A 21,276-nucleotide genomic window follows, 5' to 3' on the forward strand; every position below is an offset into this window, starting at 1 on the left:
TGTCTACAAGATCTGTGAGGCAACTGTCAAGAGTGGTTTTTTTGTGAGTCTGACAAAACTAAGATCAGAATCTTCACTAGTTGGACTAGATCTAGCTATTTCTCTTGCTCTTGTGTTCCCGAGACGAGGAGAAATTAAATTCAGCGTTGGATCAATTATTGCAATTAAGAAGGAGGAGCCGAAATCTTTTTCAATGTGACTTTAGGATGAAACATTAAATGTTGCTTTTATCTAATTAATCATGTGACGAATGTATCACTGGAGTAATGAAGTTCAAAAACGTCATACCTCACGGGTTCCAAATTTATTTTGAGTGAGAATCATATCGTTCTCATTGTGGGATTAAAATTTGTCGGTGGAGGATTATTTCTCTCTTTCTGCTTTTGTTAATTTGAGATTTTGAGCTACTTTGGAATAAAGAAACCAATTGCTATACCATGTGATAGTTTTCAGTTTGGAATTTGGAATGGGACACAGCCTTCACGTTCATAGTAGCTTGTTCCTACACAAAAGAAGAAAAAACAAGAGTCAAGTTCCACTTCACATATACCTATCAATACAAGTTTAATTCAGCTATTACACTTTTTCAGTTCTTTTTTTTTGTTTATTCATGCGCAATAGTGCTAAGATCCAAATAATTAAAATTGGTTTCAACCAAACAAACAAAGAAAGCTTGAGGAGCATTCATGAGCATTGTCGGCAGAAGACAGAACGGTACATAATGTTATTTGACTTTAAAGCCAGTAAGTTTTTGAGACGACCCACAAAATTTTTTACAAACAAAACGTTACAAATCAATGATTCCTCAGCTCTATGGGAAAAGGGAAAATATATTTTAATTGACACTTAAGTTATAATATACTGTGTATATCTACATATATGATTTTTATACTAGATTATACATGATTGTTTGTAATTGTTCTAATACTTCAAATCTATTCAAACATTTGGGAACATGTCCAAATCAAATTTTTAGTCATTTTTATAATTAATTTTTATGTAAACCAGTCATACGAAACACTTAAGACCTGACTAGTGTAATAACAATAGTTGCATACGTTTACGGATTTGGATGGTTACAATTTTTTAAGATTTCTGTACAAATGGTATAACAGTTCGAAATTTCTGCGTTTGTTGGATATTTCTGAGTGATTAACTATAAATGCAATAGTGGTTAAATAATAAATTAAAAATATTTACATTTTATATCAGTTATGCCCTTAATAATCTTTTAAACCGTAACTACCCATGTCCGCATTTGAAATAGTTTGTTTCGTTTTCCAATTATATTGGGTCCAAGTTAAGAAGACCCAAATATGTACACAGAAATATTCTAAGAAATCTTTCCATTAGCCCAACGCAGCACAAATAATTAGAAAACATAATCTTGCCGATCAAACCTACAAATAATGGCCACCCCGGTCCTATACCTGCACGTGTCAAGTGCGAAAAAGTGTTTTAAGGGATCATTTCCTCCTTCACCGCGACGGCCAACAACGATTAGATTTTGAGAATTTATAACAACGTTTAGATTTCTGCAATAAAGGTTTGGTATCTCTCTACACAAATGTGCCTTTTTAGCTTGCAAACCAGAAAACTAAAAGAAAACTATGACAAGTAAATGAGTTCTTCTATTTTGCATCATAGTAAAAGTGTATACTAATTTTTATGTTATTATACTATGTAGTATGCTTCGTGTTTTAATAATTCTACTTTGAACTACATGTTTGACCGTTGCTATAAAAAATTGGTAGTTCGTTTTGTGTTGGTTTTTGTTTAAAGTTCTTGGTCTACGTGTCTTTCTTATGATGAATCGAAAGTATGCTTGTTCGTCATTACCGTTTAAATTTCGTTTTTGCAACTCCAAAAATGTACTACTCCCTTATTTTTATAACATATGATGTTTTAGTTTAGTGCTCAAAAATTAAAAAATATATATTCTTCTAAAAATCATTTTTAAATATATAATTTTAAAATCATTCAACCAGTTATAAAAAATACCGTAAAATTTTATTGGTTGAATAATTTTTAATAAAATTAAAAATAACCTTAAAATCTCTAAACATTATATACTTTAAAATAACATAAACTTTTTAAAACATTGATTTGAAACGGAAAAAGTAAAATTTTGAATAATATATACAACATAGTACAGTTTCAGCCTTCTATATTTTTTTCACAATAAGCTATAGAAGTTCATGTAATAAATGAAGAATACGGCATAAAAGACGACAAAACAAATGACAGCCCAAAAACAAGGAAGTCGGTAAAAATAACATTCCTTAAAACAAGGATTCGCTCAGGGTCCCTTATTGGTCCTACCCGCTAACTCAATCCCCTACATACATGCATACTATAGAGGATGCTTCTGTTCATATACATAGACGCTCACATATAATATAGATATGACTTACATTTATTTATTATACAAACAGATATACACAATATATATTTTGGTGTAAATGTATCACTCTAGAACCAAATCATATATAGGCACTGGAGTGCAAAATATAATTATCTGAAAACCTCTCTCTCTCAGACGATGCCTGAGAGGTAAAAAGAATATAGTTATCTGAAATTTTTTTTGTCAACAATCACTCCTGGCTTTTCATTGTTTATACGTGAAAGTATGTCATCTATAGCATTATGCACAAAAGATATAACCATACTAATGGAATTTGTACTTAAGAGAATATATCTAGGCAGATGGATGGTGGAATTTGTAGTTAAGAGAATATATCTAGGCAGATGGATAGTTTGCGTTGAGATGGTGAGAGACATGACAAATAGGCCCATGAACCTTTGCGGTGAAAATGGGGAACACGACAATACAAGCGATTGCATCCACATCCAAATTCTATGCTATATTATACATGGATAATGGCACCCAGTTAATAGGAAAATGTGTTCTTCTAGGTTCAAATATTTAGGTTCATTTGTTCTTTGAGTCATTTTTTCTTTTGATTCTTTTTTTGCTAACACCAAACGGTAATTCTGTTATTCAAACTATATGTAATTATATGTGGTATGAATAACCAAATTGAAATAAAATAACCAACAAAACATAATTTTTTATAGACAAAAATTGAGCATTCTGTTATACTCAATTTTTTTTTGAGATTTTGAAAACGTCTATTTAGTGTTGTTATTCATTGAGCTATGTCGCTAAATTTTTTCATGTTCTTGAATTGTGAATCATCTTTGTAAGTTCTTGACTATCCCTTTTAAAGTGTCGACATATGAGTACTAAAGCATACAATTCACCTCATCCTATGGTGTTTGATTCATAGAAGTTGTAGTTCCCGATATACATCTTTCCAAACTAACTAGAACACTATAATATGAATAATGAATCTTAACGACAATAACCATCTTTCCAAATCAAACCACAACCACTTAGATGAATATTTACGCAAAGAACCATAAACCATACATATGTTCTGAAAGCTTACATAACTTACCTATATTGAAATATTTAGCTATATATTTTACATTCATTTTCTCACTCTTTTTAAATGCCTCATTAATTATTTTGCTATAATATTTCGACAACATTTATTTACATATTAACTATTTAATTTAGCATGTTTGTTCTATTTGTAACAAGAACTTAAAATGATTAACAAATACTCCATTTGTTTCTTAATGTTACATATTCTAATTTTTTCACACATTTTAATAAAACACAATAAATTTGCAAAAAAAAATTGTGTTTATCTTTGTTCCATAATTTTAAGCCAATAAAAATTCAGTAAGCGCAATTAAATTTTTTGAAATTTGTAATTAGTTAATAAAACATGTCTTGAAAATATAAAAAATAGATTTTTTTAAAACAAATTTTTTTTCTAAAATATGTAATATTAAGAAACAGAGGGAGTAGTTCTTTTTATTTGTTTACACAATCAATTAGCCGTAGACATTCGTATATCCGTTCAAATACAAGTTGTTTTTTTTCGGTATCTGTTTTCTAGGTTTTAAAGTTAAGTTATATTCGGGTATTATAAATTTTCGGGTGAGTTTTGAGTCATGTCCTCTAAAGTCCGGATGAATTCAGTTTTGATATAAAGAAACCTAAAAATATCTAAAAACTAATGTATCTAAAATATTTTCGGATAGTGTTACCAAAAGTAATCATATTATCCGATTTAATTCGGATTCATTATAATGTATAGGAACCTAAAATGTTTAAATACTTATACAATTAATTATATGATGACAAATATAAAATATATTACACTAACCATAAAAAAGCAAAATATCAATCTCTAGTGTATGTTTGTCTCTTTTGTTTTAATAATATATATATGTATGTTTTGCCATAATAATGTATGCATGTTTCTTTTTATTTTAGTAATATATGTTTATTTCTTTTCTTAAATAAAAGTTGAAGTCAAGCTTGCATTTCTTATGTTCATGCATATTGAATAATATGAATGTTCTATAAACCATTCACCAGTATTTGATTTAGAAGATTTTTATTTCATTAATAATTACAAGTTTTTTGTATTTATTATTTAAAATAAAAAATAAAATAAGAACAAATAAAACATATTTTTTAAGTTTTCCATTTTATTTTTTAAAACTTATAATTGATTATTTGTATCATAAGAAAAATATTAAAAATAAAAATATGAAATAAAATGATTGTATATGACATTTATTATTATTAAACAGAAATGTTGACAAAAAATTGAATATGTATTAGACTAATAGGTGAAAAAGAAAAATGTAAAATAAATTATTGGATAATCTACATTATAGTACATAAACTAAGTTATTGAGAAAAGTTTAAATTTGCATATTTTCTCGATTTCGGAGAAGTTAAAAGTATAATTTTTTTTAAATTGATTATTATATGTAAATTTAAAATTATTTTTTGGCTAGAAATATCCTAAAGTTTTACCGCAAACATTTTTGATTTTTTCAATTATATATTTATTTGATAAATTAAGATAAATACCAAAGAGTTTTAGTTGATAAATGATAACACCACATCACCATTTTTTTACCGTCTCTGTTTACAATGTTATCCATTTTCTCCCAAACCGCTCAAAGAATCATGGAAATACCAATCAGACCATCCATCATCCATTGTAATGACATCCTCAACAAGGGCAAAAGGGACAAATCGTGAGTATACAGTAAACTATAGCCATCAGAGTAAAGAACCTTGACTTTAGTTATCAAAAAAAAATATAAATGAAAAAAAAATAATAAAAAAATTTCTGTAGAATAAAACAAAACTGAAAACTCCACTTTTTGCACTTCCTCCCCCTTGCAAACAAAATAAAGAGAGAGAGAGTACGATCACTGAGGAAGATCAAACGCCCATCACACTATAAACGTACATCACCGGAAACACCAGTTCCTTAAAACTCTTCACTTTCCTTCCCGTTAAAAACCGCCATGTCTCAAACCGGTTACCCTGGACACCTTAACCCAACAGCTCCGATGTTCTTACCGGCGAACCTAAACCCAGTTCCTTTCTTTATCCCGACAAGAATCTACTTCCCTCATCCTCTTCCTCCACCTCCTCCTCCGCCGCCGCCTTACCCTCGTTTCTTCTCTTGTTTCGCCGGACCTCTCCCTCCCGCTCCTCCTCCTCACCTTCCCCCGTCGTTGTCTATACCGACCAGAACCCTAGTGCTGTTACCAGTCCCCGCTGACGTCAGCGAGTCATCGATTCGTCGAGACCTGGAGGTGTTCGGTGAGGTGCGCGGAGTCCAAATGGAGAGAGCGCACGAAGGTATCGTGACCGTTCACTTCTACGATCTGAGACACTCGCGAACAGCGCTTAGGGAGATACGCGAGCGCCACATGCATCAGCAACAGGTCCGTTTCGGACGTGGCTACACGGCGGCGCGTGGGCTCGTCTCGGGAAGAACCGTGTGGGCCCATTTCGTGTTTCCTCATTTCAGGGCGGTTCCCGAGGGGAACAACCAAGGGTCGCTTGTGATTATGAACTTGGAACCCACCGTCTCTTCCGCAGCTCTCCGTCAGATTTTTGAGGCTTATGGTAAAAGACAAAGCTCCTGTCTTGTTTGAGTGTTGTGTAATAAAAATACAATCTTTTTTATTCGTTGATTACATCTATTCTCGCAGGGGAAGTGAAGGAGCTGAGAGATACGCCGTTTAAAAGAGAGCAGCGATTCGTTGAGTTTTACGACGTCAGAGACGCGGCATTAGCTCGCCGGGAGATGGACGGTAAAGCTATCGACGGGAAACCGATCATCGTCCAGTTTAGCCGTCCCGGTGGTTTTAACAAAAAGCTCATCCTCGCCTCACGCTTCAACAAAAGCTTCCTTTCCAACATTCACCATCCACTGCCGCCACCGCCGCATTTCCGTCGTCAAGTTCCATCTCCGGCGAGTCAGTTAAGAAGAGGAGGTCCGGTTAAGGGAAAACCGGTCAAACCCAACTTCTCTTCGGGTGATACTGACCGGTACGAGCAAAACAAGAGGCGGCCTAAGATGCATACGACGACGAAGAATAGTATCATCGATACTCGCTTCACCATACACGTAGACGCCATTGCGGAGTCTAGAGACGGTCGTACCACCGTGATGATCAAAAACATCCCGAACAAGTACACGTAAGCATATAATATGCGTCTTTTTTTCATGTATACTTTGTGATAGCGATGTGCATGTGCTCGGACAATAGTGTCCAAAAACGAGGATATGCTTTGTTTCTGTTTTTATTTGGTGCTTTGACGAAAGTCAACATGACCCTCCGGATATAGTCTTGATCTTATGTGCATGTGTTTCTATTTTTGTATACTCAGGGCCCATGGAGATTTCTATTATCATCGATTAGTCAATTTTTTATATAATATGGTTGTTTCCTATGTGCAGCCAGAAGCTGCTTTTGGATATGCTGGACGCACATTGCAATGACTGTAACGAAGAGATCGTCAGCGAAGGGAACCAGACGCCCATGTCGTCTTACGACTTTGTCTACCTCCCAATTGACTTCGGGTAATAATAATTAACCTTAGTTTTATATTATTAAAAGGGTAAATTAGTGGCTAACTGCATTTTTGGTGATTATTAGCAACAAATGCAATGTGGGATATGGCTTTGTGAACATGACAACACCTGAAGCTGTGTGGAGACTTTACAAGGCCTTTCACAATAATCACTGGAGACTCTTTCAGTCGAGTAAGATCTGTGAGGTCACTTATGCTCGAGTCCAGGTACAAAAATGGTTTAGTCTTTTGGTAAATTACATTAGAGTTATATAATTAATATATGTTTTTTTTTTCTTTTGTCATATGGGAAAGGGTCTTGAGTCGTTGAAGGAACACTTTAAGCACTTGAAGCTACCATGCGTAGAAATGGAGTACAAGCCGGTGATTTTCTCGCCGGCGCGTGACGGGCGGTTGATGACGAAGCCTATCGCCATTGTTGTTGACCTCGGGACCAGACCAGTGGAAGATAGCTGTCCCTCTCGTGCCGAAACTGTCACATCTTGTTCGTTTTCGATTGAGAGAAGTGATGGTTGGCTTGGGGAGAGAACCGAGGACGGCGGCGTTTCGGATGACGAAGGCGAAACAGTAGTGAAGATTTAATGATGGTTTCGGCTTTTAGGCGGCGATCTATAAATATGTAGCTGTATGGATGTCTTTTCATCTCCTCTCTCTCTCCACTCTCTTTTGTCTTTCTTTTGGATGTTTTATGTGTAAACTTCGTTTAGAGATTGACATATATGCCTATCAAGGTTTAACAAAATATCGATTATGTTATTATAATTTAGTATTGTAATTAAATTATCAATATAAAACACTTAATTATAAGAAGATAAGGTCATTTTTTTGAATTGAAATATAAGGCCATTTTCATCCAGAGTCTTAGTATTATTATAATTAAATTATAAATATAGAAAACCTTAATTCAGTATTACTTTAAATTATAAATATAAAATTTGTAAAAGTGATGAGAGATGAAAGAAAGTGAGACTTATTTTTTTTGTCATATGAGATTTGTCCTTTAGATATCAATTATTTTAAAAATTAATTACAGTGTTATAGTATATCATTATTATATTATTAGAGATTTGGCTAAACACTATATGAATGATACTTTAATTAGTTAATTGTTTTCAAATATGTTTTTTTTTTAAATCTGTTTTTAAAATGAGAATCTTCCTTCTTTTTTCTTATTCATTTAAATATTTTAATGTTGAAAAACCAAGAACGATTCTACATATTCTCATGCTATAATGCTATTATATGTTTTTCCTTGAAGTGTATGGCAACTTTTTTAGAAGAGAAGCTCTAACCTTTCGACCAAAAAACAATTCTGAGAAGTATAATTGAGGTTGTGTCATGCAAGAAGGAAGCTTTGTCGTCTAAAATAAGGTTGTGCAAAGGTAAACTCATTTTCTAGATATTTTTCTGTCTGTCTTGATCTCTCGACTGTATACAAACTATATTTATGGGTTTGAAGTTGTTTAACGAAAAAAGCTGGTTACCCACATAATGATATAGCGTTACCCACATAATCATGTAGCTTTAGTGCTCGTTTATAAATATAGTTTTTCCTATAAATGGACTCTACATAAGTTATATACGCATTAATACCTGCATCAATCGAAAACGTACAGTCACTTTTCTCGTTTTATCTTTCTTTTCATATATCTTGTCACTTGCCTTTTTCAATCTTTATTAATTATTAAGGAAATGATGTTTGCGTATTTAATTCATTTTTGTATGATCTCTAGTCAATAAATTAATTGCTTAATATTTTTCAATTTCTTGTTAGAATTTTAAAACACTGCATTCAATTTCTTGGTTTGGATTTATTCTGGTTTTGAGATTTTAGAGTTAGATATTCAAGACATTTCCAATGATTGTCATAATTGTTTTTTTTGAAAATGAGTTTGAGTTTTGCTTTAATGATTGCGTTCATTTTCCCTATAAAATAAAACATTTCAAATAGTATATTTTATTATTAATATTTATTATTAATCTTAATAATGTTATGTATTCTTAAAACTTATAATTTTACCCAACTATAATTTTTATTTTGACAAAATATTTATTTTATTCATAAATTTAGTTTCTAAAAAATAGGCAATGATTTATGAATTTATAATGTATTAATGAAAGAATTTATTAATTTCAGTAAAAAAATGAAATACAAATATTTATGTTTTTGGATATAAAATGAAAATATATAAAAATTTAAGAATTATTTTTTTAATAAAAAATTCAATAGTAAAAATGAGATTGTGAATAGTATTATTTCAAATTTGAGAAGATATTATTCATATCCTCGTGTTTTTTTTTCAAAATGATGCATCGTTAGACAAAGTTCCCCTAATATTTGATGTATTTCTTTAAAATCATGCACCATTGGATATGGTTTTAAACACCATTTGAGCTTCTGCGCATTGGTTCCCTGTTTTCTTTATCGCTTTGTAAGTTGGTTACGTTCAAATTAATGAAAACTTTTTCTTCAAATTTTTTAAAATTTTAACTTTTGCTTACTGTCACTGTCGGAGTTTGGAGGCAGCGATGCCTCAGCGTAGTCGGAGACGAAACAAGAGTCGTTTAAAAATCATAAGGTCATTTACTAATTATGTCTTCTGTGTTATCACAAAAGAAGACCTGGCAAATGCCATTGACACAGGATAAAACCACGAAGAAAATACTAAAAAAATCAAAAACTGAAAAAACTCTTTCTGTTCAATTCTTTATTCCAGTTGAAACTTGACGCATCGAGTTATTTGGAAATATTCTAACAGTGACGGTAAGAAAAATAATGTACTTAGTTAGCCAAACCGAATCAGAAACTGGATCTGACATCTGTAACCTTCTTAGACTTGTGCAAGAACACAGAATCCATGATACAATGTCGTGGACAGACAAAAGTAGAGCAAGATGCTGGTACTTGTGCACTAGTATTTCATTATTCATGATCATCCCACATTCAAAAGCATATATGGTACTGTCGTTTTATGCAAACTCCATATTTGGTCCATAACAGTGAAAAATAATGTCAGGAGATAAGTTTGATAAAAGCCAAAAACATGACTGAAGAAGAAGAAGAAGAAGGATGATCAGGCAAGAGGATCCTCCTCTCTAGCTTTCCGCAGCAGCTCTGCTCTAACCCGCTTAACCTCCGCTTCCTTCTCCATTCTTTCTTGCTGCACATAAACACAGTTTAAAAAAAAATTGGTATCAGCTCATTTATCACTACTACGTCAAATGCAAATAATCAGTGAGAGCTTAGCTTCTAATCTCAGATCCCTAATCAATACTCGAACAAGTGCAAATCAGAAAAGAGGTTAGCTTCTAATCAAGGAGCAATCACCACCAATCTCTACCCAACTCACTACTTAATCAAGTGCAAACCCAAACACAAGTTAAGCTTAGCTTAGCTTCCATTTCATTACATTGTTACACGATGGACTGTCAAAGTCTTAATCTTGATGTCAGAAGAAGTATAAATACCACATATATTCTCCTTTCTACATAATCCGACACTCCCTGATGTCATATAATCGATCAAAATACAATAAAATCTGAGGATAATTAAAATCAAATTGGACAGCATATGGTTTGACCTCAATCCCAAATAATTCGATTTTCGATGAGATTCATACAGTTGACGACCAAAGGTTTGAACTTTCAGGAGGAGGAGAGAGAGAGAGGAAGAGAAAGAAACCTTCTCGTCTTGATGAAGAGCGATCCAGACATGAACTTTGTCCATAGACTGCCAGAAGGCGAAAGCTGCCAATGTCATCCCAAAGTATGTCAACACCTTCACCATTTCTCTTGCGCTGTTTTGTTTTTTCGATTGAGAAGAAAGATTAGCAGATCGGCCCTGGACTGGATGTTGTCAATTGGAGACTTTGTTCTAGTGCGGAAAGATACACCTAATTACTGTGTAACTATCGTATATTGGATCTTCTTTAATCCCTCAAAATGCCACGTGTCGTTAAGATCAGATAGATTTATCATTTTCTCTATTTTTTTTTCCCGTCCCCACAGAACATTTTCTCGACGTAAGAAAAATAGAAAGGAGAAAGTTTCCTTGTCATTTGAGTTCCCCTGTCAACTACGTACAATCTTAGGCAATCTGCACCTCCAAGAAAACCATCTTCAAGACAGTGGGACCTAAGTTAGGACTAAAAAGATCGAATAATGTATTCATAAAAGTTCAAGCAACTACTCAGTCCGTCAAGCGTATATACAGCTAAATCATCAAATTCTCTAGGAGTTATCAGTGAATAAAAGCGATATGGATCAAATTTATTGGATCACATATCAACACTAGTCTACAATTGTTGATATGAAATGCTAATAAAAAAACCTAGAAGCTAATTTAAAGTGAAAAATCCAATATATACAAAATCATTAAATGAAAAAAAATCATCATCAAAAAGCTTACCTTGATCAAAATCAGACATAACATACATAAGAAGAGTATTAGGAAGAGATTCTCCGGGGGAAGATCGAAGAAAACATTGCCTAGCAGCAGTGGGACTATTATTCTGAGCTTGATTTGGGATCCTATTTCCACTGCTTCCAGAAGGGTCAGCGTTAGGCCTTCGAACAGGAAAAGGACCCGGGTTAGGGTTAGGCTGTCGAACAGGTGAAGGTACCGGTCTGCTAGAATAAGGGTACTGATTGTTAGGACTAGTTGTCTCATTGGAAACAAGTTGTGAGCTTCCGCTTTGTGTGGGAGGGCTTCCTCCAGCTGAGGGGGCTTGTCCAAAGCCATACTGTCCTTGCAGCATGAACTAGCAGCGCTGACCCTTCTTGAGGCTGTGCAAAGATAATATTGTAACGTCTCACCCTTAATTGCTGAAGAGCATTGGAAAAGTCTATATCTCCTGAGATCAGCATAAAAGTTGCGGGTGCAGGAATGTCCACTGCCCTCAACAACATGTCCACTAAAATCTTCTTATCACTCGCATCTTTGACTCCTGGAAGAACATCCACACACATCAAACAAACATAAAAAGGAAGGGATATGATCAATCAAAATGGAACCAAAACACCCTCAACGGATTAAATTCAGAATTAAAATCTGAATAACCATCGTGAGGCATGCGTCAAGGAATAATTTAGGAGAATATATGATTGAGTTAAGATAAAAATAAACATTTGTGTATATTTTCTTGATTATAATGAAATACTTAGATTTCCCATTATCATATATGTACAAGTTAGACTTATTAGAGACTTTGTATAATTAACTAGTGAATGAATTGGAGACAAGTTATTATAGTACTGAGGTTTTCACCAAACATACCACAATAATTAACATGATTCAAACACAGCAGATCAAGATACATAAATAGCATTAAACATAAGAAACAGAAAATATTGTTTAAGTTGAGGGTTTTAAATGAATATTACCGGCTGGGACATGGTTAAGCGCAATTCCGGTGGAGTAAAGGGCATGCTGGATTGTCGGAGGGATACGACTCACATCCCCATATGCGTAGATTGAGATTGGACCACAGTAGTTCATCTTCTCAAGCGCCGAACCAATATTCTGAGCTATTCCATAAGCATCGAAACCCCTTGGGATTTGACAACTCTCTATGTCCCACCACACTGACGTTTTGGCCGTCATGTACGGAGCCTCAGCCATCTCCACCGTTCCCAAATATCTTTCCCCCACCGTATTCATCGCAGATGATCGCCAAAGGAACCTCTCTATGCGAATTAAGGACTTTGGTAGACAATAGCAAACCTTTTATCGAAGGAATCTCCGAGCTGATGGCTTTTACAATTTTAGTGAGCGTGTGCAGTGGTTTTTGATGGTATTATATTATTTACTTAATAGAGAATAAACAACTTGATAGAAAAGCACTAATTAACATATCATTGTTGTCGAATATCTTAGTGCATGGGTGCTTTGAGTAGTTTAGTAGAACAGTTGTACAACTTTTATTCTTAAAGATGACTAGATGAGATATTTTTCGCACACATTTCCAATTTATAGTTTACTTAATTGATTGATTGTGGGCTTCATATGTTGTTTTAAAGGTATTAGGAAAAATGCATAACACTAATGTAGTCGTCACCTTTTCAGTGACAATGTACTTTTCTAGGATATGCTAAATGACTATCATCTTATGTACTATTGAAGGTCGAGAATTCTCTAGTGCAAGAAAGTAAATATATATTTATTTCTAATCTTATGGCGTTAAGCTACTGAGATTAGTATAATTTGGATGACAAGACATATTAAAACATGATATAGCTATCTTATTTTCTTGACCAAAGATTGATACGATTCTAGATCTTCTTGGCGCCTTGCAATGTTTAAGAGAATCACTTGTATGTATCTTTAAGTGGAAACTTATTTGATAAGTTTCTAATGAACGAATCTCTTGATATGACTGAAGTGGCTGGTGGCTCGTTTCATTGGGATAAATATGAACTGGGGTAGAACGCCAAGAAAGAATTACACAGATAGATGCTGAAGAACCGCTGCGCACATGCGCTCATGGTTTCTAAGGTTTAGGAGGCTTCATTTAATTGTATGAAATTTGTTTCCCCTTCAATTCACTTAATGGTGATACAAGTAAACCCTAAACTTAGATTGAATTTAGTCCTCCCCCAAGTCTAACCAAACCATCTGCTGCTTCAACCCCTCCACAAACGTTGCAACTCAGATCGCATTAACAGAATTTCAGAAGTTTACCCGGCAGTATCTCATTTATAACACAAACGTTTTGTACTTTGCAGGGTTTATCTACTGAAATCATTCTGGTGGTCATGCGTTTACCTGAGGCTGAGGACTCGTCTTGGGATGGTACTTTCCCCATTCGTGAAAAGGTTTACGTTATCGGTTATGATAATGGCACGGTTTTTGACCCTCCACACGGAGTGAATTTATGCTAGATATTATTGCTTCATACATATAACACAATTGCTTATCTCTTAACCTATCCTTCTATTTTTTTTTCATTGATATATCTTTATCTGGCTCGCAAAATGTTCTAGTATTTATGAGTTTTGCAGATATGAGCACAGGATTATCAACAATTAACTGCAACTAATAATCATATATGGAATGAGCTCGGATTTCAAATCATGAGTTAGGTATCCAAAGTTAGCTAAGGACATGTATACCAAGAAATTTCTCGAATGCTATAACTAACTACTGTAAGTTGAGTTGGCTGGTAATACAATTCAGTTTGAGTCTCAAATACTATACTATATATATGACGTATAAAGCATGAGTTTGTATTCTAATATAGCAATGTATAATCTTTCAAGCGAGTGCATTCCAAAATTTTAGACTAGCTTTTGCACTTACTTATTGACAACGAGTAAGATTTTTTCTTTTCTATCAATTAGTTATATTTATCATGTAGTAGTTACACTTCTTCTAGAATGATTAATCTAATTGATTTGACATCATCATGTGTTGCCTTATCAACAAAGAGAGAAGAAATTGTTGGCGAGCTTTTGGCAAGTTAATATCTTTGTTCTCTCGTCATTATTAAAATACATCTGACGTTGTCGAAATTTTGTGGCAAATCTTGTGGTATACCTAACCTCATCAGATTTCACTATCTCTTAACACTTGCACTAATTTTGAGACAGAACTCAAACACGTACATGTCCGTAGAAAATGTGTAGTGTTTGTGTAAAGTTATTCTTTAAGAAACGATGCTCAAATAACGAAGAGCAAGGAATCATAATTGAATGGGTTGTATTATTAGAGTAGAATATACGTATAATGCTAATTAGTACAAACCCATAAACGTCCGTGTTAGGATAAACCCAAGAACTGCAACAAATTGAAAATGAAAGTTTCAAAAAAAAAAAAAAATTGAAAATGAATATATAATAACATTTTTTTCATAAATGTTAATAAACACAATTCAAATATTCAAATAATTATATGATTTAATTATTTTTGGGAGTGCTTATCTAAACCATTCAAATCTTGACTAAACCATTCAAAGCTTATATATAGATATGTTGAAATTTATTTTTTAAATTGGAAAGAAAAGATTTTTTTATGTCTAGGTCAATTATTTTTCTGAGTCAAAGCTGGTAAAAGTATGAATGACAACTGTTAGATACAGTTAATAAAATGAAATAAATCTACGGGATTTTATGGCTAAAATTTGTAAGGTGGAGATGAATCAAACATGATCTAAAGGCCCTTATTCGTTTTTTAGACATCAACACATCTTGCTGAAATCCTTATAAATAGAGACACTCTCATTATATTCTTCTTCACTTCCAAATATCAAAGGATCATTGTATTCGACTACTTCAACCATATTTTGTCAGTAATTTTCTTTTCTGTTTCTTGTTCTACTTTCCTCTCTTTTTTCTTGTTTTCTTTTGAAGCACTTATCGTTCTTAGTTCTTGCAATTCAAAAGTACGTGTTAATTTATTGTTTTGCTATTCTTAATTAATATTTAGTTGGCGTTGAACTTCTTTCATAAGCATGTTTATGTTTATTAGATTGAGACTTAATTATTCTTTCTCTTTTTTTTTGTGTGTGTTTTGTTGATACAGAGTGTAATTAATATTATATACTTATATATACACATATTTTTGTTGATTATGATGTAATGATCTATTTTAGTTATATCCCTGATTAATTTGTTATAATAACTTTGATTAAAAAATTATTCTGGCTGTATGTGCTGTTACGTTGTTTTAAATTTTATAATCTTCAAATCTGAAAATAAGAAGGTGAAAAGAAACTATTTTTATTACAGCGACTTCACTACAATTCAGATCTGAATAAATCGTTATGTGCTTTAATAAATAGCAAACATCGATCTCACTTTTTCTGTTTTTCTTTTACCCTACTTATCATTTCTAATCATTTTTTATCCGTGACTATAAAGCATACGAAGAAAATAATAAAATATTCATTATGTGGCAACCCTAGGGTTTAAGCAAAAAAATTTAAAGCATATAAATTTGGGTTAATGAATACTCTACTACATCACTGCATAGGTTTTCATCAAGTTCTATCTACTCTTTGTTTTTCTTTCTATCTACTCTTTGTTTATATATATATATATTTCTTTGTAAAGTTGAGGGGATGAGGAAAAAAAATGTTTTCATGAATGCTTTTTATCATTTCCTGTCTTAATAGATAAAATTTGAGAAATGTCGGTGTCTTTATCGTAATATAATTAAAAGTATATATGCGTAATTATAATTTGAAGGGTCGATAAACCATATTAAAAAAAAAGTTTTGCTCTTTAGAGGATTAATATATATTTTGTGGAAGTATATGTATATATTATTATATCTTACGAAAGTGAATTAGTGAACTGTTAATTCATATGATAGTCTTGCGTATATATAAGTTGCACAAAAAAAAAAGTCTTACGTATATAGACAACCTTTGACAATGTTCTCAAACTTCGTAAAACGCGACATAGTCTTGCTTATTTTGTTTTTTTTTTTCTGTTTTAAAAAAATTATTACATATGATAGTCTTTAATAGATTTTTTTTTTGTTTAATTCTTGCTATGTTTTATATTAGATTGATGGTTATTAACTTTATATTATTCTTCTTTTTTATCCACAGCGACAAGATTTTCTTTTTGCATTCGACATGAGTCCAACTAAGACTAACGGGCTTAGAAGTTGGAGTGTTGAATCTGACGATGATAACAATCCCATTGAAAATATATCATCACCACCAACTTCTCTAATGGTCTCACCGTTTCGATTCTTTGATGATGAAACCTACTACACAACACCATATCTCCCTTCAACAGTCTCATCCTTTCAAACCATTATCGATGAAGCCATCTTCGATGAAACCTACAACCCAACAACATTTTATCCTCTAATAGACTCACCGTTTCAAACCCTTGATGATCAACCCTTCAACATAACATATCCCTCTACTCTAGAGGTCGGACCTCTTCAAACTGTTGATGATGAAAACCGTAACACAAAACCACCTCCTCCTCTAGATGTCCCACCCCTTCCGACCATTAATGGCGAAACCCACAAAACAGAACCACCTCTTCCTACTCTGGAGATCACCTTACCTCAAACTGTTGATAATAATATTAACAACACCCCTCCTCCTACTCTAGAAGTCCTACCCCTTCCAACCATTGATGGTGAACCCCACAAAGCAGAGCCACCTCTTCCTACTCTGGAGATCACCTTGCTTCAAACTGTTGATAATAATATTAACAACACCCCTCCTCCTACTCTAGAAGTCCCACCCCTTCCAACCATTGATGCTGAAGCCCACAAAACAGAACCACCTCTTCCTACTCTGGAGATCACCTTGCCTCAAACTGTTGATAATAATATTAACAACACCCCTCTTCCTCCTCTAGAATTCCCACCCCTTCCAACCATTGATGGTGAACCCCACATAATAGAACCACCTCTTCCTACTCTAGAGATCACCTTGCTTCAAACTGTTGATAATAATATTAACAACACCCCTCCTACTCTAGAAGTCCCACCCCTTCCAACCATTGATGCTGAAGCCCACAAAACAGAACCACCTCTTTCTACTCTGGAGATCACCTTGCTTCAAACTGTTGATAATAATAGTAACAACACACCTCCTCCTCCTCCAATGGTCTCATTGCTTCAAGCCATTGTACCATATGAAACCAACAAAGACTCCATTGCTGCTACTGATGGTCCTAGTTCTGGTGCAATCAAAAGAAAACGTGGTCGGCCAAGGGGTTCAAAGAACTCTAAGACGGCCATACAAAAGCCGAAACCTTATGATTCCAACAGCAAAGTGGTTACGTCTTGCCCAAGTTTCGACTCGGGGATAAGCGAAGCAGAGAGAGAAACAGGAAACAAAGAAGTAGCTGATTCAGTTCTGATGCGGTTTGATGCGGTGAGGCGTCGGCTATGCCAGCTAAAGTGCTTTAAAGGTATATTTACAATCAGGAGTGGTCCTGCACATAGCCAAATGAAATATTTGTTGAGAATCCTCAATTTCTTTTTAAAAATTTTATATAGAAAAATGTCTCAAATTAGTATATTTGTTTATAAAAAAATCTTACTAAATTGTTTATGACTTCCATAATTTCAGGACCCCTACTTCCAACCGCTCTCGCTAACTGTAAGAATTTGGGTGTTAAGACTAATGCGAAGAAAAGAATCGGCTCGATTCCTGGAGTAAATGTGGGTGACATATTTTACTATTGGGGAGAGATGTCCTTAGTTGGGCTACACATGCTGATGGTTGCCGGTATTGACTATCTAACTATCAAAGACGGTGCAACAGAAGGTCCTCTAGCTACAAGTGTGGTAACTTCAGGACGCTACGATGACGAAACTGAAGACACTCAAACTTTAATTTATATTGGACATGGTCGTAAAACTCGTGATCAGGAACTTCGAGGAGGAAACTCTGCGTTGAAGGAAAGTAAACTGAAAGGAAATGAAGTTAGAGTGATAAGAGGTGAAGAAGATCCCAACAACAAGGGTAGAAAGATTTACATCTATGATGGCCTTTACATTGTGTCAGATTCATGGGCAGCTAAAGGAAAATCCGGGTTCAAAGAGTTCAGGTTCAAATTGCTGAGAAAACCAGACCAACCTGCTGGTTATGCAAATTGGAAGTCATCTAAAAACTGGAGTAAGTGTACGGATAATTCAAGAAAAGGTTTGATACTTCAAGATCTTTCATATGGAGCCGAGACTTTACCAGTCCCATTGGTGAATGAAATTGATGAGAATGACAAGGAGATGCCTCAAGATTTCAGCTACGTCAACTCTTCGACTTGTCCAAGTATGACGATCGTTCAGAACTATCAATCTACCGCATGCATCGATTGTCATCAAGTTCAGTTATGCGAAGATCCAACGTGCATTTGTGTCCAAAGGAACGGTGGCGACTTGCCATACCATAACCGTATTCTAGTTTGTCGTAAGCCAATGGTTTATGAATGTGGAGACATGTGTCCTTGTCCTCCCGACTGCCACAACAGAGTGACTCAAACTGGTTTGAAAATTCGCGTTGAAGTGTTTAAGACGGAGAAATGCGGTTGGGGGTTACGTTCGTTGGAGCCGATTCGAGCAGGGACTTTCATTTGTCAGTTGATTGGTATGGCTAAGAGAATACATGACGTAGACGAGCATGACGAATATGTATTTGATTCTTCTCGCGTTTACAACCAGTTCAAGTGGAACTACGAGCCGGAGCTCGTGGGTGAAGATTGTTGGGACCAAGTCCCTGAAGCTTACAAGCTTCGATGGCGAATGGTTGTCAGCTCGAAAGCGTATGGAAATGTCAGCCGGTTCATGAACCATAGCTGTTATCCGAATGTTATGTGGCAGCCTGTTGAATATGAAGATTCTCGTCAACCGTGTGTTCGCATTGCGTTTTTTGCAATGAAACATATACCTCCACTGACGGAGCTGAGATATGATTATGGAATGTCTTGTAGAACTGAAGAGGTTGGAGAAGATGGGAAGACAATTTTCAAAGGCAAGAAGATTTGTCATTGTGGTTCATTCAAGTGTCAAGGCTCTTTTGGATGATTTGGAACTTTTTTTTATATCTTGTTTCTTTTGTTTCTTTTAGCTTTCTTGTTATGGTTATTGTGGGTTTCTAGAAATTTTAAGCAATAATATTGCCATCAATAAAACTGTTTAAAGTTTCTAAACAATGATTCAACTTATACTTTCAACTTCTTTTTTTTTTAAAGAATTCATATTCTACTTGTATTATTTTTTCATTATTTATCTCCTATTATATATCATGAAAATTCTCATATTATATAATAGATTGTCAAAGTTTATCAAGTTAGAATTTTTATTATATATTATCTTTTTGGTTTTATTATCAGTTAAACGTAGGTCCATATCAGACCTAATTAAGTCAAGATAAGTACATATATAATACTGCTTAGTTAAATATAAAAGAGAACAAAATGATCAAAAACCCAACATATACCAATAAATTTACTAAAATAGAACAAAAAACTAACCTATTGTTCATTTCCCATAAACCAATATTAATTTGACAGTAGTATAATATTTTTTAAACAAAGTATTATAATATTTTGTTATAATTCGATAAGGCCTTTTAGTTATTTTTGTTTGTAAATAAAAAAAATTACTAACCACAGTGAAAGACCTTTGTCTGGGGCCACAGATGGAACCCTAGTTCATTTTTACCCTCTCTTTTTTGTTCGTAACTTATTTTTTAGGTTGCTTTAATGGCCATGAGTTCTTATAAAGGGAAATAATTCTGGATATAGAATTGTACCAATTGTTTTGATAAACTGACAATGTTGATTATCGAACTCTAAAACTTATCATGTTCATACTCAGTGACTTCGTTAAGTGAAAGGTGTTCAGCATTGTGGTCCTTATTTGGTGTAGATTCACGTACAAAACTTGTTAATTCTATTAATCGTTTTTGTAGAACTTTGCAGATTGTAATGGATGAAAATCAGCGCCCCAATGGAATCCCAGTTACTCGGTTTACCGTTTACTCTCTCCTGTCAATATATGCTCAAAGTGATGATGAAAAACTCGCATTTGATTACAACTCTGGAAACACCAGTATTCTAGTAAGTGGTTATGTATATAGCTTTCACGTGGTGCAGTTGAAGCTTTTTTTTAAATCTCGGTTAAACAATTAAGTAATACTGATTTGGTTCCACCAGGGCAATCGGTACACCTCGGCTGTCAGGGTACTAAGATAGCTAAGCAGGTAAAGTTGAGTGTTATCATCAGCTGTACTTACTGAAGTTTGTGGCGTTACTTAGAAGGAAGGAACATAAGAGTTGCTTGCATTATGCTCAGTGTTGCTTTTATTCACAGCAGAAACCTGTAGAATTAACATTGATCTCGTTAAACCTTTTTAGTGTGATTTTTAATCCAAATTTAGTGAAACTATATTTCTAACTTTTATGTCAACAAATGTTAGAGAATCTAAGCGAAGAAAAAAATGGTTGTTAGAGGAGGGCGATAGGTTTATGGAATATTTTGATTTGCTAAACAAGGGAAGATTTTGTGAATATTTTCAACGAAAAATTTTCGTGAGCTTTGTCAACAAATCTTGCAAAATGCATATTCTACCGATCTTATAGACAATATGAAAATATAGATTCTAGATTTTGTGATTGGTAGATTAAAGGGATGATGCTAGAATTGTAAAGTAACCGTAGATAGATTGACAAACTAGAAGCGTGAGCTGATGGCTGGAAAAGATGAGGAATATTGGGATGGGTTCATGTTCACCATCTTCTCTACTTTCCTTCTTCTTCATTTGATTTCATCAGAGGCTGTATCTGCTGCTGCTTTTGCCTATAGATATAATTGA

General features: G+C 33.9%; 4 protein-coding genes across 4 annotated transcripts; 2 read left to right on the forward strand and 2 right to left on the reverse strand.

Annotated features, from left to right (window-relative positions):
• The first annotated feature begins 155 nt into the window (after positions 1-155).
• LOC103831202 (protein terminal ear1 homolog) lies at positions 156-10,041 on the forward strand. The gene is made up of 5 exons (XM_009107080.3): positions 156-6,016; positions 6,103-6,592; positions 6,855-6,977; positions 7,054-7,195; positions 7,283-10,041. The coding sequence occupies exons 1-5, from the start codon at positions 5,407-5,409 to the stop codon at positions 7,568-7,570; spliced, it is 1,653 nt and encodes a 550-aa protein (XP_009105328.1). The 5' UTR covers positions 156-5,406; the 3' UTR covers positions 7,571-10,041.
• LOC103831203 lies at positions 9,848-10,928 on the reverse strand. The gene is made up of 2 exons (XM_018652769.2): positions 10,671-10,928; positions 9,848-10,149 (listed from the first exon to the last, which is right to left on the reverse strand). Exons 1-2 carry the CDS (start codon positions 10,773-10,775, stop codon positions 10,063-10,065), a joined length of 192 nt encoding a protein of 63 aa, XP_018508285.1. The 5' UTR covers positions 10,776-10,928; the 3' UTR covers positions 9,848-10,062.
• LOC103831496 (meiosis regulator and mRNA stability factor 1) lies at positions 10,803-12,705 on the reverse strand. Its single transcript, XM_033276039.1, has 2 exons — positions 12,350-12,705; positions 10,803-11,982 (listed from the first exon to the last, which is right to left on the reverse strand). Exons 1-2 carry the CDS (start codon positions 12,645-12,647, stop codon positions 11,654-11,656), a joined length of 627 nt encoding a protein of 208 aa, XP_033131930.1. The 5' UTR covers positions 12,648-12,705; the 3' UTR covers positions 10,803-11,653.
• A 3,802-nt stretch (positions 12,706-16,507) lies between these two features.
• LOC103831497 (histone-lysine N-methyltransferase, H3 lysine-9 specific SUVH7) lies at positions 16,508-21,189 on the forward strand. Its single transcript, XM_033274775.1, has 2 exons — positions 16,508-17,869; positions 18,031-21,189. The coding sequence occupies exons 1-2, from the start codon at positions 16,567-16,569 to the stop codon at positions 19,482-19,484; spliced, it is 2,757 nt and encodes a 918-aa protein (XP_033130666.1). The 5' UTR covers positions 16,508-16,566; the 3' UTR covers positions 19,485-21,189.
• Positions 21,190-21,276: the final 87 nt, after the last annotated feature.

This window comes from Brassica rapa, chromosome A07 (genome assembly GCF_000309985.2).
Source record: "Brassica rapa cultivar Chiifu-401-42 chromosome A07, CAAS_Brap_v3.01, whole genome shotgun sequence".
Classification (NCBI taxonomy): domain Eukaryota; kingdom Viridiplantae; phylum Streptophyta; class Magnoliopsida; order Brassicales; family Brassicaceae; genus Brassica; species Brassica rapa.